The 25,766-nt window shown below is 41.9% G+C and overlaps 1 protein-coding gene and 4 non-coding genes across 5 annotated transcripts in view; 3 read left to right on the forward strand and 2 right to left on the reverse strand.

The window, feature by feature from the left end:
• The window catches only part of slit1b (slit homolog 1b (Drosophila)), an 88,655-nt gene that overhangs the window by 39,043 nt on the left and 23,846 nt on the right, over nt 1-25,766 (forward strand). The window contains exons 9-26 of the mRNA XM_047577250.1: nt 58-205; nt 2,287-2,358; nt 6,092-6,163; nt 6,625-6,696; nt 7,408-7,551; nt 7,650-7,813; nt 9,737-9,760; nt 10,265-10,409; nt 11,677-11,751; nt 11,973-12,116; nt 13,559-13,702; nt 13,778-13,944; nt 14,057-14,195; nt 15,836-15,904; nt 16,411-16,482; nt 18,396-18,467; nt 18,741-18,812; nt 21,646-21,809. Coding sequence (XP_047433206.1) covers nt 58-205; nt 2,287-2,358; nt 6,092-6,163; nt 6,625-6,696; nt 7,408-7,551; nt 7,650-7,813; nt 9,737-9,760; nt 10,265-10,409; nt 11,677-11,751; nt 11,973-12,116; nt 13,559-13,702; nt 13,778-13,944; nt 14,057-14,195; nt 15,836-15,904; nt 16,411-16,482; nt 18,396-18,467; nt 18,741-18,812; nt 21,646-21,809 — 1,959 coding nt within the window. The remainder of the gene's footprint in view (nt 1-57; nt 206-2,286; nt 2,359-6,091; nt 6,164-6,624; nt 6,697-7,407; nt 7,552-7,649; nt 7,814-9,736; nt 9,761-10,264; nt 10,410-11,676; nt 11,752-11,972; nt 12,117-13,558; nt 13,703-13,777; nt 13,945-14,056; nt 14,196-15,835; nt 15,905-16,410; nt 16,483-18,395; nt 18,468-18,740; nt 18,813-21,645; nt 21,810-25,766) is intronic.
• Nucleotides 23,586-23,667, forward strand: trnas-aga. Its single transcript has one exon. It is a non-coding gene; the product is annotated as a tRNA-Ser (tRNA).
• trnag-ucc lies at nt 23,862-23,933 on the reverse strand. The gene has a single exon. It is a non-coding gene; the product is annotated as a tRNA-Gly (tRNA).
• On the reverse strand, nt 24,601-24,672 carry trnaa-ugc. Its single transcript has one exon. It is a non-coding gene; the product is annotated as a tRNA-Ala (tRNA).
• trnas-aga lies at nt 25,584-25,665 on the forward strand. The gene has a single exon. It is a non-coding gene; the product is annotated as a tRNA-Ser (tRNA).

Genomic DNA, 25,766 nt, shown 5'->3' on the forward strand with positions numbered 1-25,766 from the left:
CTTTGCTCCGAACGTGGACGATGTAGTTGAACTTGAAACATTTTTTTTTTTTTAAAGGCCATGGCGACAGTGCCTTCGTTCAGCCATGCAGTTTGGCATCCGGGTCCTGTCCTCCCATGTGTTCCTGCAGCAACAACATTGTGGACTGTCGAGGGAGGGGCCTCACTGCCATTCCCGCCCACCTCCCTGAGGCCATGACTGAGATGTGAGTATTGCACGGTTGATACCTCTGCATCAGTTTGACGTCATAGCTACATACGTAGACCCTAACGCTGTAGCCTGACATGCACAACTGCAGAAATGTAACTATGCGTCACTAATTAAGAGCTGTGATTGGTCCACTTGGAAGTATCGTGTTACACTTTTGTATTTCTGGCTGCTTCTCTGTGTCCACAATTTTCAAATTTAGTGTTTTGGATCATAGACTGTATATAAATATGGACAATGCGTGACCCACTTCTGTGCATTGGCCAAACTGACACTATTTCCAGGGATACAGGCGGCACCATCTTGCAACTTTGGAGTCGATGCCCCTCCCACAACTCGTCTAGACGCAAATTTATGTTTTCGTTTAATTAACAATGCTCTCTACTCTACTTCCACCTGTTACAAGAAACTGCTGGATTATACGCTGTACTTGTTTTATTTATTTATTTATTTATTTTACAACTCTCATGGTCCCACAAGACAGCTCTGTGGAGTGGTTGGCACGGCAACTGGTGGTCGCCATTACTGTTTCTAAAATTAAACTTATACAAAAACTTGACACCTGGACATGCATCATTATATTAACTACCTAAAATGACAGAATCCATCCTTGAAAAAAGTATTTGAAGTGTATTTTTAGTGTTTTAGTTTGGACCATCCACTAACATGGAGGGGGTGGAGCTTATGACCTACACTGCAGCCAGTCACCAGGGGGCGCTCTACTTGCTTCGGCTTCACTTTTGAGGAGCAGTTCCGTTGTTCATCTTTATATAATCTATGTTTAGGCTCAATAAACATGGAACGCATCATGTTCTCTATATTCCTGCCTTCACTTTGGCGAAAGTTTCAGTAGCAATTTTTGAAAGTGAAGCAGGAAGTAGAAACAAATATTAACCCGACTGGCAAAAAAAAAAGACACAGCGTCGGCATTAGGGCGCACAAGTATAAATGTCTCCAACCAGTGGAGGCTATGTGCATAGGTTACAGGTAGGGGAAATTGTGGAGGAAAAGGTTTAAAAAACATAAAAAGTATATGAAAAATGTTCAATCAACTAAAGATTTAGTTGATTGAACAGATTGCAGTACCACCGCCTACCCCCTAGGGGTCATGGACCCTCTGTTGAAGACCTATGCTGTAGAGGTATAAACCGTGCTTATGCCATAAAACAACACATTCAGAGTCGCCCACCAGAATAACTAAAGAATTGATTAGACATAATTAAGTAGATGTGCTTATTTCTAGTTACTTTAAAATATACATGTTATCACTTCACAAACTTCCAAAAACTTGGCACATTCCTGCCGGTAGCTGACATTCAGCTGTGGGACGGGATCATTTGTCACAGCGGGTGGTAACTTGGACAAATCCAATAAATAGATTTTACAGGCCATTACGTGTGCTTCATGTTTCAGCCAGTGCATCAGATCTTCTGATGTGCGCTCCAGCCTTCAGTAAAGGCTGAATGTGCCTGTCTCCACTGCAGCACTCATTTATGAACTCACGTCTGCTGGAGAGAAGGAAACCACTGTGGACGGTATCACTCGGGACTTTATGGTGTTTTGCTACTAAACGTTGAACGAATTCACACCAGACTTGAGGTCGCTGTACGAAGCCAGAGCAGACGTGTCCTTTTTATTATTTGCTCCTTTGTGAAAAGTTACAAAAAAAAAAACTCAACCGTTCTGGTTTCGACTAATATAGTTATTTGTTGTTTTAAAAATAACAAATCAGAGTGATTGAAAGTCAGATCTGGCTGAGTCTGTTTTCCATATGTGATCTCACTAAAGTGGTTGGCTTGATTGCGTGTTTATTTTAGAATTTAACGAAACTAAAAGCTCAGAGACTCCCCGAAACTTACTTCACGGAGGTAAATTAATTGAAGAACTTGAGTCACATGTATTTTGTTTGTTTGGTTGTTTGATGCTCGTCCTTAGGAGTTGCTTCTTCACTTAGCCAATGAAAACATTTGCGTACTGAATACTGTGTGAGTAATTCAATGAAACCTGAAGACAGGTCTGTTGATGGTAGCAGCGCTCGATCAATCATTCTCTGTCTTCTTTTTTTTTTTTTTCCTCCAGTCGTCTGGAGCAGAACGGCATCAAGTCGGTTCCTCCGGGCGCCTTCACCTCCTACAAGAAGCTTCGACGAATGTGAGTGTTTCTAAATGCCAATTAACATTAAACACTTAGATGGGGTAGGGAAACTGCAAAACAAAAAAGAAAAAAACTCTTGAAGACCAAAAAATAGGTCTAAAATTAAAATGGAAATTAAAATAATAATAATAATAATATTGTAATAAATACAATAAAATCCAATAGTATAAGTATATTTCCATTACAGAAAGGTGAACTCAGCAGTTGAATGCTTCTAAATACCAATTAAAACACTTTTAGATAGATTTTATTCATCCATAAGGGAAGTTGTTCACTGTCATAGTAGCTCAATAGCACACTATTAAAAAAAATAACACTATTAAAAACCTCTAGTAAAAAGGTGTGTGGAAATTGAAAAGACAATTTCTCAACTGCGTGTCCTATATTTTCTCCACTTTGGCAACAGACTAAAACTTCTCTACTTCCATATTCCCAGCAAACCACACGCTGTGAGGCTACATGCTCATAATACCCGAGAGAAATAAAACATGCTGGGTGCCGAATCCCACATATAAAATATTTATTTATTTGTATTTATTCATATTTAAACTGCTGTGTCTATAATGTGCAGCTACCGTAATGACTGTAGTTTGCGCGCAACATTTTTTTTCCTCATTCCTAGAAAGCTAAAATTGTCATCCAAAACTGTGACGGTCCCCAGAAATCAGAGATGTCTGGTCACCCTAAAGGATCCCAGACAACCGACACGGCACCTTGTCATCTTTGTCGCTTAATTTTTTGGACCTTTCCATCTTCACCACAGCTCACAGTGACACAGTCGCACCATGTGTGTTTAGAAGTGCTACATTTAAAATGGTCCGGTCTGAAACAGTGTCTTGCGACGTACTGTTCCCAACGCTGTGTAATCAAATACACCGGTATGCTGGTATATTAAAAATTCATATCATAAAAAAAGCTTGTGGTATTTGAATTACCGTAACTCACTGATAGACAAAATTCAAAATGTGGCTGAACACTGGGAAGTTGCGCTTTCTGGGAAGAAAAGCTGCCATTACGGTAATTATGACACACCGCGGCTGTCGGCTGCAGGATGGGGGGGCAACGCAAGACCAGGGAGCCCCAGGAAGAGGGAGTTCTATTAGACGTCACAAAGCCACATTTTGTCTACAGGCAAACCACTGTGAGTTATGGTAATTCAAATGCCGCAAGGGGTTATCTGAACCATCAGACAGGTTTTTTTTATATACTATGTGATTAGCCTTCTAAGCCCCGACACCACCAAGCTAGAAAAGCTGTGGATTTTCTACTTTAAATCAGTCAAGGGCATCACAACATATTTCTGTCTCCAGAGGCATAATTCCTGAAAAATCAGTGTTTTATGGTCTATAATCTGCCAACTGGACCGCCCTCTTCTTCTTTCTCCACTCTTCACTGAGCTGTGGTTTTCCCGCTCAGCGTCCACGGGTCCAGTGGATTCTTGTCAACGTTGAGGAGCATTTGATTTATGTCAGCCTGCAAAGACGTGCAGTCTTTTTTTTTGTTGTTGTTTTATTTTGTGCATGATAACTTAAACACGGATCATTATGATCTTTGAAAATAAAAAATGGAAAGGTGACCACAATAATAATGATCACGGCTTCCTGACTTTCTCTTTGTCTTCTTTCTTTGTGGTTTTCGTCCCGTCCTCCATCGCTGCTTTTCTCTTCTGTCCGTCTATCTTTAGACATTCTCTCTCCCCGTTGTTGTATCGCTGTGGTTTTCCTTTTCTTCTCAGTCTTATCCCCTTTTCCCCCTCCTTACATCATCACTGGGGGACCATCCAGAGCATTAAGAGGGTGGGGGTGGCAGGGGGGCAGATGATTACATTACCAGACTGGTTTAAGTGGTTTCTCTTTAAATTTATTTTGTCAGTTGAGCGACTGACGTGTGGCAGCAGAACAAGGACTTTATAATCTAACATGTCGCGGTTTGGCCGGACGAAGCAAATCAAAGATGTCAAAGAGTTAAAACTTGGCCACTAAAACATTTCTCTTGCTCTCTCGCAGAAAAAAAAGGAGAAAATAAAACTGCTGTCAAACTCACTTACAACACGGCCCAGTCATTTTATCCTTTTACTTTTCATTTTTATAAGTGATTTTTATTTGGTCCGGGGCTCAGAGAAAATGAACAATAAAATCATTCATGCGTGTTTAACCCCCCCGGAGAAATGCACACATGGAAAGAATGGTCCTCAGATCAGATAAAAGGAAATAAAACGACAAAAGCACAAAAAAAAAAAAAAAAAAGAGTTAAAAACTACAAACAGATAAATGTCGTCTTGGAGAATAAATCATGGCTCTAAAAGAACCGGAAGGAAAAGGATCTGAAGATGTGAGGTTCTTCACATACTGTATGTGGTGAAGGTGGAACCAAAACACAACACTCAGTTGGTGCTGCAGTTGAGAGGCATGGTAATCCAAGAACACATAACCAAGGAACAGGAAGGGGCCGAGATGAAAACTCGAGGAACTACGATGAGACACCAGGGATAGCAGAACTTGACACAGAACTCAGGCGATGGAAGAGTTATATGTGCAACCACACACAGGGGCTGATGGAATAACGAGAGACAGGTGAGACAAATGAGGGGAGGAGAACGCAGACAAACGACATAAGGCAGGACAGTTGAGCGGAATCACAGAGACAGGAGGTAAAACTTGGATCCAACAAGAAAACTGCTTGTCCTCTGGATGGCTGCGGGGGCTGGAACTTATCCCAGCTGTCATTGGGCGAGAGGCAGGATTCACCCATTGAATGGACAAATTCATCGTGACGTCACCCAATGGATTCTGAACCTCGAAAATGAAGCCTGAAGTGGGCGGAACCCTTGGTCGCCGTGTTGGATGAGCTTTACTTTGCCCACACTCGGATACTCCTAATATGGACATGGGGGGGTCGTGTTGGGGCGGAGCTAAAGCAGCCTGGACGTTGAGACCCGCCCTCCCAACACCCTTAATTATACAGAATTTTAAAAATAAACAAATTAGTTAGAACAAAATTGTCACGAGTAGTGAAATAAACATGGGGTCTATGGAGATTTGCTCCCTTTTAGAGCCTCAAGTGGTCACTCGATGAACTGCATGGGCTTCAGGTTGCAGCTTGAGTACAGCCTGGACACCGGATACTGCGACAAAATTCTTTGGCATACAGAGATGAATCAAGAAAAAAACTCAAGATTCCTCCAGTACCTGGTTATAAGCTACCACCTCTTTTTAACATAAACATGGCTAATTGTCTTTGTGATATGTTGTACTGATCTCAGATGTTCACTGTGCAGGATGTTGGAGAAAAAGTTCCCCTGAAACCTAACTGGTATTTGAAGCTGATCCTGGGCAAAAGCCTATGGTTACAACTTTGGAAGTAATGTACATAAAATACTGGTTGTTCGAGTGGCGGCATCAGTCCTGAGTAGCTACGCTGCTGGTTGGCCTCTGTTTGCATCTAGAAGCTACCAAGGCTAACGGTTTATCAAGCTAACAATTGGCTAGCTCAATTTAGAAAAAGCAAAGGTGCAATAAAACAATGAGGACTTTGGTAATATCCTCAAACTCACCTTAATTTGAAGAAGGTAGCATTGTACAAGTGTGACGTGGAAATCTTCACCAATCTTCTTTTTACTTGAGATTCTCAAGAGTGTTCCCTTGTCGATGAATAATGTCTGGAGTCTTCATCTTTACGCCGTAAACATGTAGTTTTGTTTCTAACTTTTTCACAAATCGTTGTCTTTCAGAGACCTGAGCAACAACCAGATATCTGAGATCGCTCCGGATGCTTTCCACGGCCTCCGAGCTCTCAACTCCTTGTGAGTAATAACAAGCGCTCACACAAGTCCGAATGTGTACGGATAAACTGTCGGAAGCGCCGAGAGCGTCTCTGCAGATATGTTATTGTTTGTCCGTATTGTGTCTGCCTAAACCGCCAGTTTCCAGTGCATGCGCATGTTTGTGCATCTGTTGGTATGAATAATTCAAATGTGGTGCCTGATCTCTGCAAACAGAGAATTCTTATGAAATATCAGGCTGCACAAATATTCACAGCACACATGAGGTACGCATGCACACACCGGATCGTCTGTCTTGTTTGTAGTTTGTGTGCTGGGTTGTAGCAGCTTAAATATTTTATCGGTTGAGCCTCAATGTGGTTTGATGATACAGCTTTTGAGAAAAGTTGTCGTATGAGTTGCACACAGACTGATGGATCATTTATGACTGAAGAAGCCCCTCTGAGAGTTTTGATTCTGTCTTTTGTATTTTGTGTGTGCAGAGTTCTGTACGGAAATAAGATCACCGAGCTGCCCGCCGGAGTCTTTGATGGTCTTTCCTCTCTGGAGCTGCTGTAAGTCCAAACGTTACACGGGCTGTTTTAAAATGTTGGATGCAGACCGATAGGTGTCTAAGAACTACTTATCTGACTTGATGCACCGCATATGTGGAGCAGATGTAGGTACAGGTAGGTATAGAGACAAACCCCGTCCAATTTGGCTAATGTTCTTCAGCCAAGTGATTAGTGATGGAGAAACCTGCAGAACTAATTAGAAACTTTTTTGTAGACCTGCCTACACCAATCAGCCACAACATTATGACCCCTTTCAGAAAATTCATTAATTTTCTGTAACCACTCGTCCCCTGGAGGGTCACAGGGGGGCTGGAGCCTATCCCAGCTGTCACTGATCAAGAGACGGAGTACACCCCAGACAGACAACCATTCACACTCACCCTACAGTCAATTTAGAATCACCAGTTAACCTAATGAGCATGTCTTTGGACGGTGGGAGGAAGTACCTGCAGGGAACCCACGCAGACCCAGGGAGAACATGCAGTTGCAGGGGCCTCCATCCTCTTGTATCTGAACCTTGTTTATTAGTTGGAGTCTGATTAGAAAACAAATCATTCAATCATCTAAAACTGATGATTTGTCCAAGTTCCTGAGGGTACCATTCATTTTCAGAAGACCTTTTGCGCTCTTATAGTGGTACCCAGAAGCCAGAGAGAGCTCCTAGTTTATCATCTACTTCCTTATTGAATATCGTCTCCTATCATCCTGCAGGCTGCTGAACGCAAATAAGATCCACTGCGTCCGAGCGACGGTGTTCAAAGATCTGGAGAACTTGGCTCTCCTGTCGCTGTACGACAACAAGATCCAGAGTCTGGCCAAAGGCACCTTCAGCTCGCTGCACAGCATCCAGACGCTGTGAGACAGTCAACGACGCGCATGCTATTTTAAGTTTGGTTCCACTCCATTCAGCCCCGATCCGACTGATGTCCTTCCCTTTTGTGATTTCTCCTCAGCCATCTGGCCCAGAACCCCTTCGTGTGTGACTGTAATGTGAAGTGGCTGGCCGACTTCCTGCGCTCCAACCCCATAGAGACGAGCGGAGCGCGCTGTGCCAGCCCTCGCCGCCTTGCCAACAAACGCATTGCGCAGATCAAGAGCAACAAGTTCAGATGCTCCGGTCAGTCGCTGCCATTGTGTGTTTGCATATTTGTGTGTGTGTGTGAGAGAGAAAAAGACAAAGAACTGAAAACAGCTTTAGCCGAGCAGTAGGTGAGAGAAACATCAGATTATTATCCCCAAAAAGCCTTTTTTTTTTTATAAACTGCTGTATTTGCGTATATGTTATTTATGTCCTGCTGTCAGAAACATTTATCTCTCCACACTATAAATCCGGACTGTTGCTTATTGTTTTTCTCCTGAGGAAAGTCGAACCAACTGGTCTGAGAGTTCTGTAATAAATATAAGCTTCTTGGAGAGATGTAGAGATGATGCACAGTTGGATTCAAGTGCACATTGTCTCTGGCTCAGACCAAATCAATCACAGCATCTTGGTGCAAAACGAGGACACAGCCACCCAGATAAACATCTTGTGGTTGCCATTAAGGTTTTCTCTAAGTTCTTAAACATTTGATTTTTTTTTTCTTGTATTTCTTTCATAGGAAAGGTTCTGCACAGTGCTAGAGAATAATCAGTGAGCTATCCGTTGCCCAGTTGGTGGCCAGTGGATGTTTCAGGCTTTACTTGGCTCTTGTATATGCCTCACACCAAATGCATTTCGTATTGATGAGGCTAGCCCCAGTTTTCTTTTAGTTTTTTTTTTGTTGTTGTTTTTTAGTTCACCAGTTTGACCAGTCACCAGGTCTTAAAATATCTCCAGCAGCGCGTCCGATCTCCAGCGTGTGCTTTTTGATCAACATTTAGAAAGAAAAAAAAAATGCTGATGCAGGTTCCAGCAGTCAATTGGGTTCATCTACCAATGCAATGAGAGTAAAGCAACTTTCCCTCCAAACTAACGTCACCTACCAATCAGAAGCAGGGTGGGGGTGGGTCTTGGAAAACTTGGTTGAGATTCAGCTGCAGCTGATGCTGCGTTCAAGGAAATTTGGGAATAAATGAGCTCCTTCCGTGTTCAAATGATTTACAGGTTTGGTAAAATCCAGATTTTGAAAGATCCACAACTGATTCATAATTCATTGGATATATACCAATATATATAATTGTAAATCTAAAAGGTATGACAACAGATAAAAGCTAGACGTAAGTAAATATAGAAGATGTGAAACTAGAGGTAAATTATTAACATTAATGGATCAAATCTGGGCTTTGAATCAGAATCAAATCGATTCAGGAAATCAGTGGCGGTAAGTTTGGGTTTAGGCACCAAAGTCATGGACAGAGTTTCCTTTCAGCACACGTTTGAGGAACTGTGTCATATTAGCTGCTTCAGTTGGTTGTCGCCTCAAAGTTGAGCTTATTGCAATCGGTACCTGCCTACTTTACGCTGCCAATGGATTTAGTGTTTGGTCTTTTGTTACCACTTCACTGTTAGACTCTTTCTGTGCGTGTGCGTCTCTTTAGAGTGAAATAACAATTGTCCTTTCTTCTTTTTGAGGTGGTTTTATTTCCGTATAAAAATAAATATATGAATATATCCTTCCAGGTATTTTAGAGGCGCAGTGAGTGTGTGACAAGCAAAGAGCGTGAAAGAAGAAGCAGAGTGTTAATCTAAAGCGCCTTGAACTGAATAGCTGCTGTAGCTAAAAGCCTCCCCGGACATTTTCACCTGGCACACGGTGCCAGTATGTGTGTGAAGCCAGCCGCTGGACAGTGAAAGCTCGGCCGAGGCCTCTGATCGCTGCATCAAACTGCTCCACGCTGCTTTAGTCCAGAGCCAAGGCCTGGAAAGCCTCACGCAGGCCGACACATTGCTTCCATAAAACAGCACAGACTTGGATTGTTTTTAACTCCTCCTTTCCGCTGTATCTGAACTGATGCCAGTTTCATACCATACATGATCTTCTCCAGGAGCATGAGTGGTTGTGTATGTGTCTATGTGAAGCATTTTGACTGACACACTTTTGTTTCTTCTTCTTCATTGCAGCCAAGGAGCAGTACCACATCCCAGGTGATCATCCGTGTTTGTATACCTATAGTATTTATGTTTTTATGTAATTCAAACTATAAAATACATCCAGATCTACACCAATAATATCTATTGAGGCATTACTTACAATCTTTGATATTAGGTCGGTGGATATCTCTAAGACAAGGGTCTCCAACATGATGCCCACCAGAGGGTGCATCTTGGCCTGTGGGATGAATTAGTAAAGAAAGAGGAGAAGAAGAAGGAAGGATGATAAGGAAGGGTGAGGAGAAGGAGAAAAGGAGGAAGGGATAGGGATAGATAGGGAAGAAGAGGAAAGTGCACCTCATAATGTTCTTATTTGCTCTAAAACAAATGAAGAATCTCTCATTGTTGTCGTTATTTTTCACGTCTTCTGATGTTGTTCTGTTACTGGTCTGTTTGAGATCAAATTGAGCTGAATGTGGCCCCTGAATTGAAATGAGTTGGGACCCCGTCTACTCTAAGAGTTTGATCTATAGAGTACGTCCGTCTGCTTGCGTCCAGGCACTGAGGACCGACGCCTGAGCTACGAGTGTAACAGTAAGCCGGTGTGTCCGGCTAAATGCCGCTGCGAGGCCAACGTGGTCGACTGCTCCAACCTCCGCCTCACCAAGTTCCCCGAGCACCTGCCGCCCTCGACTGAAGAGCTGTGAGACGCAAACACACACTCTTACAAACACACATAATTTTGCAGCAATAACTAGACTCGATAAAAACTAATAATGGATTTATAACAAGAAGCAACTGGATTTGTAGAGTCTCCTGAAGATGTTTCATCTGAGTCTTCATTTTTAAAATACTGCTGGATAGTTGGGCTTTAAATAGGAGTATCTGTTGGTGGTGCTCATAGACTTTATAAAGATAGACAGCTCCTCAAAAGTGAAGCCAAAGCGAGTAGAGCTCCCCCTGGTGTCTGGCTGCACTGTAAGCCATAAGCTCCGCCCCCTTCCATGTTAGTGGATGGGACTCGGGCTGAACTAAAACACTAAAGCACATGTCATACATGTCAGTTTTTTAAGGGTAGTTTCAGTTATTTTAGGTGGTTAATATAATGCTGACACATGCTCAAGTGTCCACTTTTTAAGAAGTTTTCTTTTAATTAGTCATCTGCCATGCCAACCTGCCTTGAAGCAGTCCAGTCCCGACTGTGAGAGCTGAAATAAATAGATAAATAAATAAATAAAGATCATGGTGCTTTTCATCAAAAACGTATATGACCAGTATTAACAACCCGATATTTAGCTGTCATTGAAGGGGACCCACTGTCATTCAGAGGCTTGAGTCAAACTGGACTATTTATTCTTTAACAGACACTAGTCATGATTATCTTGTCCAAAACACATTCCTATTTAAACCTATTTTTTATTCTACTAAGATGAAAGCCCACTTGTTTTACTTTAGCATTTTTGGATATAATATTGGAATAAACACCTAATAAATCATTATTATTGGAGATTTTCTCTAATATTAGGAAACCACTAACATCTTTTGGTGCATTTAAATACTTTTACAAGTCGCTTACAGATATGAACAAATTATATATATATTCTTTATAAATGCACCTAGATTGTGACCTTTGTTGAATGACTTTAAGGATGTTTTGAGTCATTTTTAGAAATTTAGAAAACTGCAAAAACCTGCACTGTACATACACTCTACTTGGAGAACACTCATGTATCTTCGAGATCACTATGAAAGTATTGTATTCACCCACTGACTACAATGCTTACACACACACATTCAGAAACATATTTATACAGCGTATGAACACACACACACACGATGTTATGGATATTTATGTTGACATGTGGATTCATACTGCTTGGATGCACAAAAGCACACATTCCAAAGCATCTCTCCTGCTAACGATGTTTTTGCTCCATCCTCTTCACCTCCTCCGTTTGTGATTGGCCTAGGCGTCTCAACAACAATGACCTCTCCGTGCTCGAGGCCACCGGAGCCTTCAAGGGCCTGGCGCAGCTCAAGAAAATGTAGGTCACTTTGGAAAGTTGACAAAAGCAATGACCCACTCCATCACAAAAAAAAAAGAAAGAAACTATTGGGGAGGGGTCATTGTCTGGTATTTACTGTACATTGTAAGGAAAAGGGAAACATATTGTTGTGAATATGTAAGGACAGGCGTTGCGATAGAGAAAACTGTGTCAAAACCACTGACAGAAAACAATGGCTGTTTTGTCTTCCTTACTTCCAGTAACCTTAGCAACAACAAGATTTCAGAGATTGAGGACGGGGCGTTTGAAGGTGCCTCCTCTGCGGTGGAGCTTCACCTCACAGCCAACCACCTGGAGTCTGTGAGAGGAAGCATGTTCAAAGGCATGGAGGGCCTGCGTATGCTGTGAGTTTGACTGGCTGCATGTAATATAACGGTTAAAATAATATCAATATCCAAATAAAGTGTTTATCAAAGTTACAATGCCAACAGAAGGTGGTATAAGTAGTTAACTCTGACTGAGTAATCAGATTTAAGCTTTCATTTAGTCCCTTAAAGCCGCAATGTGGAATCTTTGTCTCCACCTTCTGGCAGTGGAAGTAACTGCACAAACTGCAAAACTGCAAAAGCCACCTCCAACTCCAATCCATCTTTGTCCTTGTCACCCGTCAATCTTTATTAGAAAATCTTTTCTTTGGACACTAACTAATTCATGAGAATCAGAATCAGAATTACTTTATTAATCCCAAGGTGAAATTACTTACTCTTACTACTCCTATTAAAAGTGAACCAGTGTTCAGAACAAAGAGCAATGTAGGCAATAATATATAAGAATAAGTAGGCAATTAGAATGAGAATACACACATTAATGTAAAAAATATATAAATAGTATGTACAAGTATAAGTGAACATGTGCTCCAAGTTGTTGCTCTATAATAAATTAAAACTATTGCACATGTTGAGTCCAGTAAATATGTAAATAAATATGTACACTACAGGCCAAATGTTTGGAAGCTACTTCACAATCCCTTTCTTAAAAAACAGCAAGATTTATATTTGTATTTTGGGATGTGTGATCAGACCCTTTTCCTCAATTTATCTTATGGTGTATCTTTAGGTGTCACCAGACCACCATTTTAGATGCAAGAACAAATCACAGTTTGTATAATTCACTTTAACTCGTTGGCTTCTGAGAGTCTGAAGACTTTGAAGAAAGCAAAGTCTAAGCACGAAAAACTCAAATACCCGACAATTCTAGTGAAAATGTCTTGTGATAAGTTACTCTTTATATAATAATCATGTTTATTTTGTTCCAAAGTAGAAATTATGATCTTTTATGCACAAATCTTGCTTCCAAACATTTGGCCTGTAGTGTATATGAAGTGAATACGCATATAGAACAGGAATAGAAATGTCACCAGAGACACCGTATTGAAAATATACTGGATATACTGATTAGATTAATACGCACTGTTTGAACTCATTTAGGAAAGGTCAAGCGGAGGTGGAAGTGCTGCACTCCGCTTTTCAAGCACTCTAAATATGGGCTCTTTAATTTATTGGAGAATTGGATTAACATCAAGAGGGCCAAATTGTTTGTTGAAAAGGTCATCTCATCCACATAGTTTCATCACTTTTTGTCACTCAACATTTCTAGAATAGAATAGACTATTCATTGCCATTTGCACAGGTGCACAGGTATACGTGCTTTCCTAGTAATGGAATTCTTGTGCCTCCCTGAGTTAACTTTTTTATATATATATATATATATAAAAGTAAATGATTATCAAAGATTTAAGCTAAAACCAACAGATTTATACCATTTTGTGATATATTTGTGTGTACAGGATGCTCAGGAACAACAAGATCAGCTGTATCCACAACGGCAGCTTCACGGGTCTGGCCAACGTCCGGCTGCTCTCCCTCTACGACAACCAGCTGAGCACCATCTTGCCCGGAGCCTTCGACACGCTGCCCAACCTGTCCACCCTGTCAGTGAGACGCCATATCAGCCTTCATCACCCTTTTTAGTTTTTCCACTGCTAACCATCTGCGCTGTCCACCAGAAACCTCCTGGCCAACCCTTTTAACTGCGACTGCCGTCTGTCCTGGTTTGGGGCGTGGCTCCGAAGCCGGCGGATCGTGACCGGGAACCCTCGCTGTCAGGGCCCGGCCTTCCTCCGGGAGATCCCGCTGCAGGATGTGGCTGTGCCCGATTTCCGCTGCGAGGATGGTACGGAGCAGTGAAGTGCAGTGAAAGCACGACTGCGTGAGGATATTGCAAAATGCATGACACCTTTTCTTTTTCTTTGGTTGACAAAGTAAAGTCTGTTCTGTGTGTTCAGGCTCTGTGCTGGAGGACAGCAGCTGTGCTCTGGGGCCCTCGTGTCCCAACCAGTGCACCTGCATGGACACGGTGGTCCGCTGCAGCAACAAACACCTGCAGGCTCTGCCCAGAGGGCTGCCACGCAACGTCACCGAACTGTGAGTCACAAAGCTCCACTCATGCAAATTATAACGCCAGGTATTTTGGTCCACCGAAAGAGGGTTCAAAAATCAAACCTAAGAACACCGCGTTTGCAATAATTTATTGTTTGCTTTGAACATCTGCTGCATGGGAGAGGTATGCTGGTGTTGAAAGACGAATTTCAACCTGAAGATAAAATATGATCCAGTAGATGCTGTTTCAGTGTGATGCCTTAAATGTCTTCTATCCAAACATGTTGAAACAATGACACACAAACATCCTGGGACAATCCAGTGTTCTGCTAGGAAACTTTCCATCCAACCCATAGCAATGATGCTGCCTGATGTCAGCATCCTTTCCCAGCAGGATGCAGCCTGACACAGGAACAACTCAAAAAAAACAAAAAACAAAAAAAACACGAAGAACAGCACAAGGTGTTGACCTGGCCTCCAGATTCACTAGACCCAAGCTGGTCAAGTATCTGTGGGATGTCCTCTTAACGAGACACTTCCGGCTGCAATCTGGTGGTAGCAAAAGGTCGATATCGATGTAAAAACATGATGGCGGGCATTTCAGCTGATTCATTCATACAGGCGATCACGGGACAAAAGTGGACAAGGTACAAAACCTCATGAAAATTTACAGTTGCAACTTCTATTTCCAGTTTGATTTGACAAATTTAACAAATTCTATCAACAGTAACAAGCTGCAGCGTCGCTAATTAGCACGTTTGAGGATATTGGAACTTCGTCGTTTGCATTTTTGTCTTTGTTCAGCTACACTCAGGCATGAAAAATGGACAGTTTTGAACATTATTATATTTTGAACAATGAAACATAGTGTTTGGTTTGAGCTCTGCTTTTGCACAGCAATGTTCAGATATTAAAATAACTCTTACACATGGGTGACTTTTTTGATTGTACTACACAGTGAAATAATCCTTATATGAGGTATGAGTACTTCCTATTCAAAGATGATCCTTAGTTTTTATACTTCTGAGGTCCTCCTGCATACCCAACCAAAGCTCTGGTCTCAGGGGGTTAAGGAAAAATGAGAAAGCTGCAGGACAGGATGGCTCTGCAGCAGCTACTGAGCATCAGTGATACCGCTGGGGTTAAATGTCTGTGTCAAGCTCCTAGGATGCAAAAAGATTACACCCACCCCAGCTACTGTTCACACGAGCCACAGAAGACTCTGGAGCAGCTTCTTTCCTCAAGCTGTGACATCACTCACTCCAACGGGAAAGCAATTTATTTCTACCAATTTATTATTTATTTCACTGCCTTATTATCTTTGTTTCTTTTTTTGAATCACACAACCGTAATGCGGTTACACAATTTAGTCTTGTACAATGTCAAACATCGAAGCTCGACGGCAGACAGATTAATTTAATTTGAAATGAATGTTTCTTTTTTATCTATTCCTCCGTTCTTCTGCAGTAATCAAGCAATTAATGAGAGCTCGGGGTTTCCTTGTTGCACAGTGTCGCTGCGCGTTAATCAGTTTAATTCCCTCATCAGAAAGGCAATCAGGAACGTAATGGCTTTGTGGATGAGCGATGTTATGATTTAGAAATGATCTCAGATATCCTTAATGGATGATGATATGAATTATCATTCTGCAGAGGTGCATTAATGTCTCTGTGTGGTCTCCTCAGGTATCTCGACGGTAACCAGTTCACCAGCGTTCCTAAGGAATTGGCCACCTTCAAATACCTGCAGCTTGTGTAAGAAATGACTCTGCAATATCACTACTGGTGCCTAATAAGTACAACTCAATATGACATATAGTAGCTTTGTTTGACACATTAATCATTAATTTCATGTGTGCATTGCAGCCCCATGCAAATACTGTGGGATACTGCAAAGAACAATGTCTCCAAGTCTAATAAAAAATCCTCTCATATGGATATGAACTCAAATAATCAAATCTTAGGATGAGTACTTTCATTCGGTTGCAAAAGAGCTGAAGACAACCCCCTTGTTTTTACAAACACTCCCACCAGGGGGCGCTGTAGACTGCATATTGAGGTCCTCCTATAAGCTGGAAGGAGTTTATTGATCTGCAGCATTTAAAGTTGTGGGAATTCATGTCTCAAAGAGAAAGGACAGTACTCGGAGAGATTACAATGTGTGTGTGCAGGTTTGTATACTGTACATGTCTGTGTGTCTTAATAGGACTTCTGCAGTTGAGTGTTTGTGTATTGATTGCCACTGACCTTTGCCTCTGCAGAGATCTGAGCAACAATAAAATCAACTCCCTGTCTGACGACTCCTTCTCCAACATGAGCCAGCTCACCACACTGTGAGTTCATCCACACAGGCGTCCTCTGTTACGGCGTTAGACGAGAAGACAGCGCAAAATATATATATGCCGAATCAATAACTAACATTTTAATGGTTGCACGCAGCTTGAGATCTATGCCTCTAGTCAGTGGCTAATGTGAAACTATGTTTGGAAAGATGGATCTTGCCGTAAAGCCCAGCTAACGGAGTCTGTTTTCCGCTGACGTTTGCACAGGAGGATAGATAGTGTGCATTAATCTCTGCATGATTGACAAATATTTCTCAAATTGAAGCAGCAGAGGCAGCTACTTTTAAAAAGACAGTCCGTAATGTGGGTCCGTGTCATAAAAAAAAACCTGGTAATGCAAGACACGATCATCTTCATGAAGTTCCTTTAGCCTTTCAGGGCAACCTTTATAAACTCCATTCAGGGTTTCTGTTAAAAAATAAATAAATAAATAAAAATGTGGTCTGAACTGTGATAACATAATTAGAGGTTGTTTTCCTGTCAATCTCTGGCCCACGTGACTCACCAAAGACATTCCTTTTGTCGCATCTCAAAGGCTGAATAGTACTGTCCGAGACAAATAAAGTGGTCCTAATGTGCTAAAATAGCAAAGTCCCCCTTAAAATGTTAAAAAAAAAAAGTATTCACACCAAACGAAAATCTGTGGAACTAAAAAGAGAGATAATTTTGGTACTAGAGGAAAGGCTGTGAGATTATTAAGATATGTGTTATCAGCAGATTTTTGTATAATGTGTGAAAAGAAGAAGATTTTTTTTCATCATAGAGAGAATTTCCACTCCACAGTTTAACAATCCGACAGTTGCAGTTAAAAGTTAAAATTTATCTGCCTTCTGGAGCAGGGCAGAGATGTAACTTTGGTATTTTACATTTAAGGAACTGCACCAGTTTCACACATGGAATCAGTCAGTGGGCTTAGTTTACAAGTCTAGCAAGTATCACAGTGTACTAGGGGTTGTACCGACTAGTCGACTTCACTGATGTGCCTTGACGCTTTAAGCAGGAAGTATTACTAGTCGCATATCATGTGACAATCAGTCAAACTTTTATAGAGCACTTTTTATACAAAGGATGCTTTACATGAAAGAAAAAACAGTAGACCAAGAGTCCACACACACAGAGATGAACATTTTAAAAACACTGAGGAATTTAAGAGCAGTGAGGAAACACTATCCCACCCTCACCACTTTGAAGTTGGGGAAACACTAAAGGCATAAAAATAACTAGAATAAAACTATAACTATAATAAAGAAAATTTAATTGTCTAACGTTTTTAGACCTTTGGCTACTATGCACGGAAAAGGTTTCTGAGATATGTAGCTATTATCTTAAAACATGCAGCACGCGGCAAGCTCGAGTGTTTCTGTTCATGGTGGTTGTAGAGCGTGTCCTTTTTGTCCTTGATGTCACTAAATGCACCACGGCAGGGAAGGAAGTTACAGTAGAGCTGAGTGTTTGCAGAGCAGGAGGGCCACATGTTAGAAGTGTCAGACTGACGCTGTTTGTGGTTGTTGGCGTGGGCTCGCAGAAAAGCTTCTGTTGCTTATTTTGAGTGAAACGCTATAATATGTGTTCAGGTCAAGAACATAGATTTCATTGTTGTAACTCAAGTGTTTTTATATGTAACATCAGCGACTAGTTGACTCGACTTTCACCACAAATTAGTCGACTTTAAAAAGTCACACAACCCCTACTGTGTACTCTGTGGAAATAAAATCCAGGCTCCAGGCTACTGTTAGCATAAAACATCCTAATCTTAAACATGAGTTCTATTTTGTTGAATGCAGATCTGACAATTAAGATTCATGTTAGGAATAAGAGAAAAGCCCGTCTCTGATTCTGCTGCTTTTAATACTCTCATATTTATTTATTATTTTTTAACTCCATCGTCTTTTCTTTCTTTCCAGGATCCTCAGTTACAACTCACTCCGCTGTATCCCTCCTCTGGCGCTGGGTGGCTTGCGCTCCCTAAGGCTGCTGTGAGCACACACACACACACACACACACTTAAAACATTTCCGTTTCCATTTACCATAGCATATACTTGTCACCGACCAAAGCGAATCACCGTCCCCGCTTTGCCTTATTACAGCCATCATCTGTTTTCAGATTGCTGTTGTTGAGCTGGATGTGACTCACTGCCTGTCAGAGCCGTTAGAGTTTCCGAGTCTACAGTTCGACTGCTTCTAACCTTTTTCTGACCTGCCGTTGTCTATTATTTATTTATTTATTTTTTTTTTTTGCCCTCCCAGCTCTCTCCACGGCAACGACATCTCCGAGCTGCAGCAGGGCATCTTCAGTGACGTGGCCTCCCTGTCTCACCTGTAAGCACTGAAATGTACATGCAGCACGCGCGTACTTACATGCACGTACATAACGACAGATCCGGCTCAGGGTAACGGACAGCGAGGTCTGTGCTGGATGACAGAATGAGGTCTGCCTGTGTGTGTGTGTGTGTGTGTGTGTGTGTGTGTGTGTGTGTGTGGTGTGTGTGTGTGTGTGTGTGTGTGTGTGTGTGTGTGTGTGTGACAGAGAAAGAGATGCACACTCATCCCCCTGCCTTTATGGCTCCACTCAGATAAGTCCGGTTCTCAGAGAGCGAGTGGTTTCAAGTGAAGTGGTGGATTGAATTAGCTGGAGAGATCCATCGTTTCCCATGGCTTTATTGATCTGGGCCCGCAGCTTATATATATATATATGTGTGTGTGTGTGTGTGTGTGTGTGTGTGTGTGTGACTGCAAATACACTATAATCATCTTCAGTCAAGCATGACTCATGTGAGTCCATCTGAGCATCTCCAATAAGTGTGGAGGGAAGAGGAGGGAGATGGATGGTGGAGAGGAACTTAAAGATAAAGAGGAGTGAGGGAGGAGGAGGAGGAAAGATGATTGAAGGCTAGAGAGCAGGAGGAAGAGAGGAGAGGAGAGGAGAGGAGAGGAGAGGAGAGGAGAGGAGAGGAGAAGAGAAGAGAAGAGAAGAGAAGAGAAGAGAAGAGAAGAGAAGAGAAGAGAAGAGAAGAGAGGAGAGGAGAGGAGAGGAGAGGAGAGGAGAGGAGAGGAGAGGAGAGGAGAGGAGAGGAGAGGAGAGGAGAGGAGAGGAGAGAGAGAGGAGAGGAGAGGAGAGGAGAATTTTTTATTTCTGTTTTCAGTAGCGTGGCATCGTTTCTGCAAACAGCATCCTGCTGAGTCTTAGTCAATAAAAACAATGAAGCAAGGATGTAAACTAATCTCAAGCAGCTGATTTGGCATCAGCTGCTATGCACTTAACATCATTTTGTGCTAAATAAAAAAAAAAATCTATATATATATATATATAATATAATTATATTATATTGAGGGATGAAAATAGGATCAGATCTAACGTGCAGCTATGTATCACCTGCTCAGGCTGATAATGTGATTATGGTTTGAGGAAGATAATTAAGAGAAATCTGCCTTTGGTAAAATATTAGCCGTCACGCAAAGAGCTTTTAATAGAATCCTTGTCCGAGTGCATCTAGAGACGTATCTAACTGTCACGATTTATTTCAGTAACACGTTTAAAAGCAACCTCGGCTGAACCAAAGAGCCGCACAAGCAGCGCAAATGTAAATAATTTTCGTAAAACCAAATAAATGAGCTAAAATAAGCAATAAAGCATCATTGCGAGAGTAAAAACTGTAAAATCAATAAAATCAGAGATATCCTGCACAAACAGGTTTTCAACAAAGATTTAAAACAAATGCTAAACTAAATAAAATTAAACTAGAAATGTGTCATCTGTCATTTTACTTTTAGTGTCAGAAATAATCGAGTTAGTGAATGGAAACACTCGATCTTCAGTGACAGTCTTTTAAACTGCCATGTGTTTATTTACTTCCCATTACTTCATGTTCCAGGTTATTTATTTATTACTGTGGTTCAGCCCACAGTGTTTCAGATATGACATGTTCAGGTATCAGTGTGATCCCACTCATCTCATAGTGACTCCTGTTCAGGTAAAGGATGCAGAGTGGGGAAGAATTCTGTGATTAGATCTGTCTGTCTCTGATAATCTCCTCAATTGAATCAGTGACTCGAGTATAAATTAATTTTACAAGCTTAAATATTTTGTGGCTGTGGATGTGTGTGACATCGTCCGTGTGTGAGGTCTGACAGCTCCACCCTGTGGATTTGAGAATTACTTACTTCTTTTTTTTTAATTAGAGGTTTAGTTAGTTATAGTTTAGTTTTGAAGAAGAAGAAGAAGAAAGCACAACCAAGGAGAACAAACCCAAGTCTGAAACCTCCAATTCCACCGGCAACATTCAGTCACACAAAGAAATAGATAAGGCAAAATGGAAAAAAAAAATGTTTGCTTTCAAGTGTAACTTGCTTTCTGTGATGAAAAACCAAATGAAGTGCAGGGAGGAAACTTTATCCAGAAACTGAATGTGGCAACATCTTTGACTGGTGCATAAAGCAACACCACAAAATAGGATAAAGATCCTTTCTGCATAATATAATATAATATAATATAATATAATATAATATAATATAATATAATATAATATAATATGAGGTATTGCAGCTTGTATCGAACACTGTGCATCTGTGCTTACTGATTTATGTGATCCTATGTCAATAATAATAATTTCTCATTTATTCATCCTTCATAAGGACAAAACGTTCTCTGCATTTAACCCATTCAGAGCCGGTGATGCCAGTAACGAGTTACTTAGTAGCGTGTTATTCTAATCTGACCACTTTTTTTCAGTTACTAGTAACTAGCGTTTCTATTACGTTTTACTCTTTTATAATGACATTTTTATATATTCTTTTTTTTGTATTTTTTTGTTGGAGGATTAGGGGATTTGGAGATTCACGTCTTATCTCTCTGCCCTCACTCAGTATATGAAGTCCTTTAAATCCACCCCTTCCTCCATTACTGAAGGCATGCCCCAGGGCTCTGTTCTGGGGTTTCATTGCAACCCCAAATCATAAAACACATCTGTTTAAAACTGCTTATTCCATCTGACGCGAGATGCTCTGTCACTTCTGTCATTTTTAATCTTTTTATTGTTGTTTGTTTTTAATATGCACTCTGTGTATAAAATGTATTAATATTATTATCATTATTAAAATGTCCTCCTCTCCCCTCAACCAGTGACCCGACCCTTCATCTGTTTTGTTCCTGCAGGGCGATCGGAGCCAACCCGCTGTACTGTGACTGCCGTCTGCTCTGGCTGTCAGACTGGGTGAAGAGCGGCTACAAGGAGCCCGGCATCGCCCGCTGTGCCGGGCCCCGCGGCATGGAGGGCAAGCTGCTGCTCACCACCCCAGCAGACAAGTTCCAGTGTGTGGGTAAGCCGCTGTCCGACATGGAAAACACACACCTACAAACTGTACCCTGCATACAGGTTCACGTCTCGCACTTATTATAAAGTTCTTGTTTGCATCTGAGTCCACTCACTTTGTTGCCAAACGAAGATATTTTCAATTTCCTCATCAAAGTGGCTTTAGATGAAAACCTATTCACGGGATACGGTGAGATATCATCCGACGCCTATGGGGTCGAGCTGTGAGGAATTCAACGTTAATTGGCTTTTCCACTCGTGTGATTCTGTCCTTTTAATTTGTAAAATGATCTAAAAGAACAAACGCCCACATACCGCTGCTTCCTAATAGAGGATCTTTAATGAAAGCTTTTTAGTCTGTGTGACCTTCATCAGGAGTTGGCTGCCATTACTCCTACACGCTCACGTCTGAAGATGCAGCAGTTCCGTCGAGTTGCTTTTTAGCCTTGACTTAGAGAGTTCTCTTAAAGCAGCATTACCATACCAGTCATTAGGATCTGCTCCACTAGATTTTGCACAAAACTCACAGTAGCAGTCCACATATTGAAGCCGTTATCTCGTTTCTTCTTGAGGTTGGATAGCTTCTCTGATGAGGTGCTAATGGATTGTAGCAGTTTTGTTTAATTTTTACACAGCGTGCATCTTATTCGAAGCCTCTCATCACCGTTATCAGTACATACTGGTGAACGAAACCCAGTAGCGTCTTGTTGAAGAGCTCATGCATACTCTAAACAACTCTCTTTGAGTAGCAGCCCTTAGATTTGGTTATGAGAGAACGGTGACAACGGAAAAATAAGCATGCAAGTGATTTCTGTTCAATACAGTGGAAAAACTACATAGAAATTGTCTCATGACTTCACATCATGTCTGTATTAGGCAACTATTTCATCAGCTGACTTCACACTGCTTATGTTTTATCTAAATCAGGGGTGTCAAACATGCAGCCTTCTGGGCCAAAAGGGGCTCACGAGACAGTCCGATCTGAAATTTCCCTAATGTTTCTTAAGAAAAATCCTCTAAATGATACATTTTACAATTTATAAACTGCTAACGTTGCTGACAACCGGAAAAAAATGGTAAAACAAAACAAAGTGTTAAAAAGTCAGGCTTATTTTAATGGGAACATCGGTATGTTGCTATTTTTTTTATTTTTTTTTTAACCAGGAGATGAATTTGTGAAGTGCAAAGTAACTGCTATTCCTAATCCACCGACCAGGGACATGCTGTTTTAGTAAAAGTCAGAGCCATATATCAGAGAGAGTCTGGTCAACTCAAATCATGGGCGCCATGTTTGCTACATCTGAGAGAAGATTCTACCGTGTAACCCTATGGGACGAGTATGGAAAAGTGAAATAAAAAATGTGCATTCTATTTCTTCCACTCATTTAATCGCGGTCTTAATAAATGTGTCTAAGAATCGCCTCAACCAAATGCTATCATATATTATAAATAGGCAGTGTTGGCTTATTCGTGCCCAATCACTGCTATGCCTCACGCTTCACTCCCACACCCCACTCATGTTGTAATGCAGGACCTGTTTTCTTCAACAATAACAAGTCTTAAACAGTGCTCTGCCACAGAAGCTCTGTTCTCTGGCCTTGCTGATCTGGCTCTATGGGTTTAGCAGTTGTCTCACCTGGCTTTTCATGATAAGAATTTTAGTTTTTTGGAAATGCGGAGAAAGGGGTGGTCCATCTCCCAGATTATGGTCCCTCGTTGCTCTGCATTTTGCTTAAAAGCAAATAAAAAAGCGAAAATTCCCCATGCCCGAGCTATGGAAGGGGTTGTCGTGGCGAAGTGGTTAAGGCGATGGACTAGAAATCCATTGGGGTTTCCCCGCGCAGGTTCGAATCCTGCCGACAACGAGTGGCTGTTTTTCTGTTTCAAATGCACCCTCAAACAGATGTTTGAGTATGTATGCAAAAACTGTACTCAACACGTTCAAAGTACTATTGGCGGCGTCACAGCTGGTTGCTGCGCACTGTATCTGTTCGTGTACAGCACTAATTGCAAACTTATTGCTCATCTTTACAGTCCTTTAGGCTAAACAAAAGAACGCTGCGTTGGCCGGGAATCGAACCCAGGTCAACTGCTTGGAAGGCAGCTATGCTCACCACTATACCACCAACACTACAGACAAGTGAGCATTGGACAAAATCAGCGCACGTCGCCGTGTTGAGAGCACGGGCTTGAAGTTCTGATCTTGGTCAAAAGGTCTGTGCATTTCTGTCAGCTGTTGAGATGGACTAGATTCCACCTGTTTGTATACAGCACTAATTGCTGGCCTACTAAACTTTGTCACAAGGGCCGTAGCCAAGGTGTAAACGGGAGCACTGGAGGAAAAGGTTGTTCTTCCACAACAGCAACAAGTCTTAGAAAGAAATGTGCTGCTGAAGCTCTGTGCACACCTTGAGCAAGCTTGGGACAACGTTGCCTGTCATCAAACACTGGTTGTTCACTCTGCCCTGCCCTTGCCCCTGTCCAGCTTTCATGGCCTGCAATTGTCCACTCGTAGCTGAATCAACAGTTCTCCAACCTGCCGTGATACTGCTTAAATTCAGTCATTAGAGCCGCTAACTCACCTGTTAAAAGGCCAATTCACCTGGTTACCACCTTTCCTTTCTCTGATCATTCTGACCACTTTCATGCCAGTAACGTTCCAGACACACCCCTCGTCCCTCCTCTCAGTGCAAGGAAGAGATTGCTACAGCTATAGACAAAGAAGACACAGTTGGTCGTCAATTGTCGCTTGGGTCTCCATGCGAGTGTTAACAAACATTGAGACAGCAAGCTAAAGCTGGAGATGCCGGGGATTGAACCCGGGGCCTCATACATGCAAAGCATGCGCTCTACCACTGAGCTACATCCCCTGTGCAAGGGTGTAAGAATGACACGGCGAACTGCAGTGCAATCTTGTGCATTCTTGGGCTGATGTTGCATGGTCCACAGTAGAATTGATGTCAGCAAAGAGCTGTAGGAAGGTTACTGGTTTGCACTCGGTTTGTGCACAGCGCTAATTGCTAGCCCAACAAATTGTGTCAATTGGAGTGGGAAGACGCAGTGTAAATGGGAACATTAGAGGAAGGGGTTGGCCTTTGTGGGTGAGTACCACTGATTCTTTTCACTGATCATTTTCAGCTTTTCACTGCGTACTGCAGTGACATTCCTCTCGATCCTGTTCTTGCACAACAACGACAAGTATTACACTTAAACTTACTTTTGCGTAATGTTCTACACAAGCTCTGCACACACCTGCAGCAGTCCGGGGTTGATGTTGTATTGTCCTCTGGCCTTGCTGATCCGGGTCCCGGTGGGTCTACCTGCTTTCTCAACTGGCTAGTCATGATGAGCGTGGTAGTTTGGGAAATGCGGGGGTGAGGGGCCAAGGTGTGAATAAGGATGTTAGAGGAGGTGGGGGCAGCTTCGGACTGTTGGTCGGTGCCTTTCTTCCTTCCAGTGATCATTCTGGCATATTCATGCCAACACTGCTCCTCACTCACCCCACACCCCACTCATGTTGTACTGCAGGACCTGTTTTCTTCAACAATAACAAGTCTTAGAAAGTGCTCTGCCACAGAAGCTCTGTTCTCTGGCCTTGCTGATCTGGCTCTTGATGGGTTTAGCAGTTGTCTCACCTGGCTTTTCATGATAAGAATTTTAGTTTTTTCGAAATGCGGAGGAGGGGTGGTCCATCTCCCAGATTATGGTCCCTCGTTGCTCTGCATTTTGCTTAAAAGCAAATAAAAAAGCGAAAATTCCCCATCCCGAGCCATGGAAGGGCGTTATCGTGGCCGAGTGGTTAAGGCGATGGACTAGAAATCCATTGGGGTTTCCCCGCGCAGGTTCGAATCCTGCCGACAACGAGTGGCTGTTTTTCTGTTTCAAATGCACCCTCTAACAGATGTACGAGTATGTATGCAAAAACTGTACTCAACACATTCAAGTATGATTGGCGGCTCACAGC

The sequence above is a fragment of the Mugil cephalus genome, chromosome 2 (assembly GCF_022458985.1).
Source record: "Mugil cephalus isolate CIBA_MC_2020 chromosome 2, CIBA_Mcephalus_1.1, whole genome shotgun sequence".
In the NCBI taxonomy this organism is placed as follows: domain Eukaryota; kingdom Metazoa; phylum Chordata; class Actinopteri; order Mugiliformes; family Mugilidae; genus Mugil; species Mugil cephalus.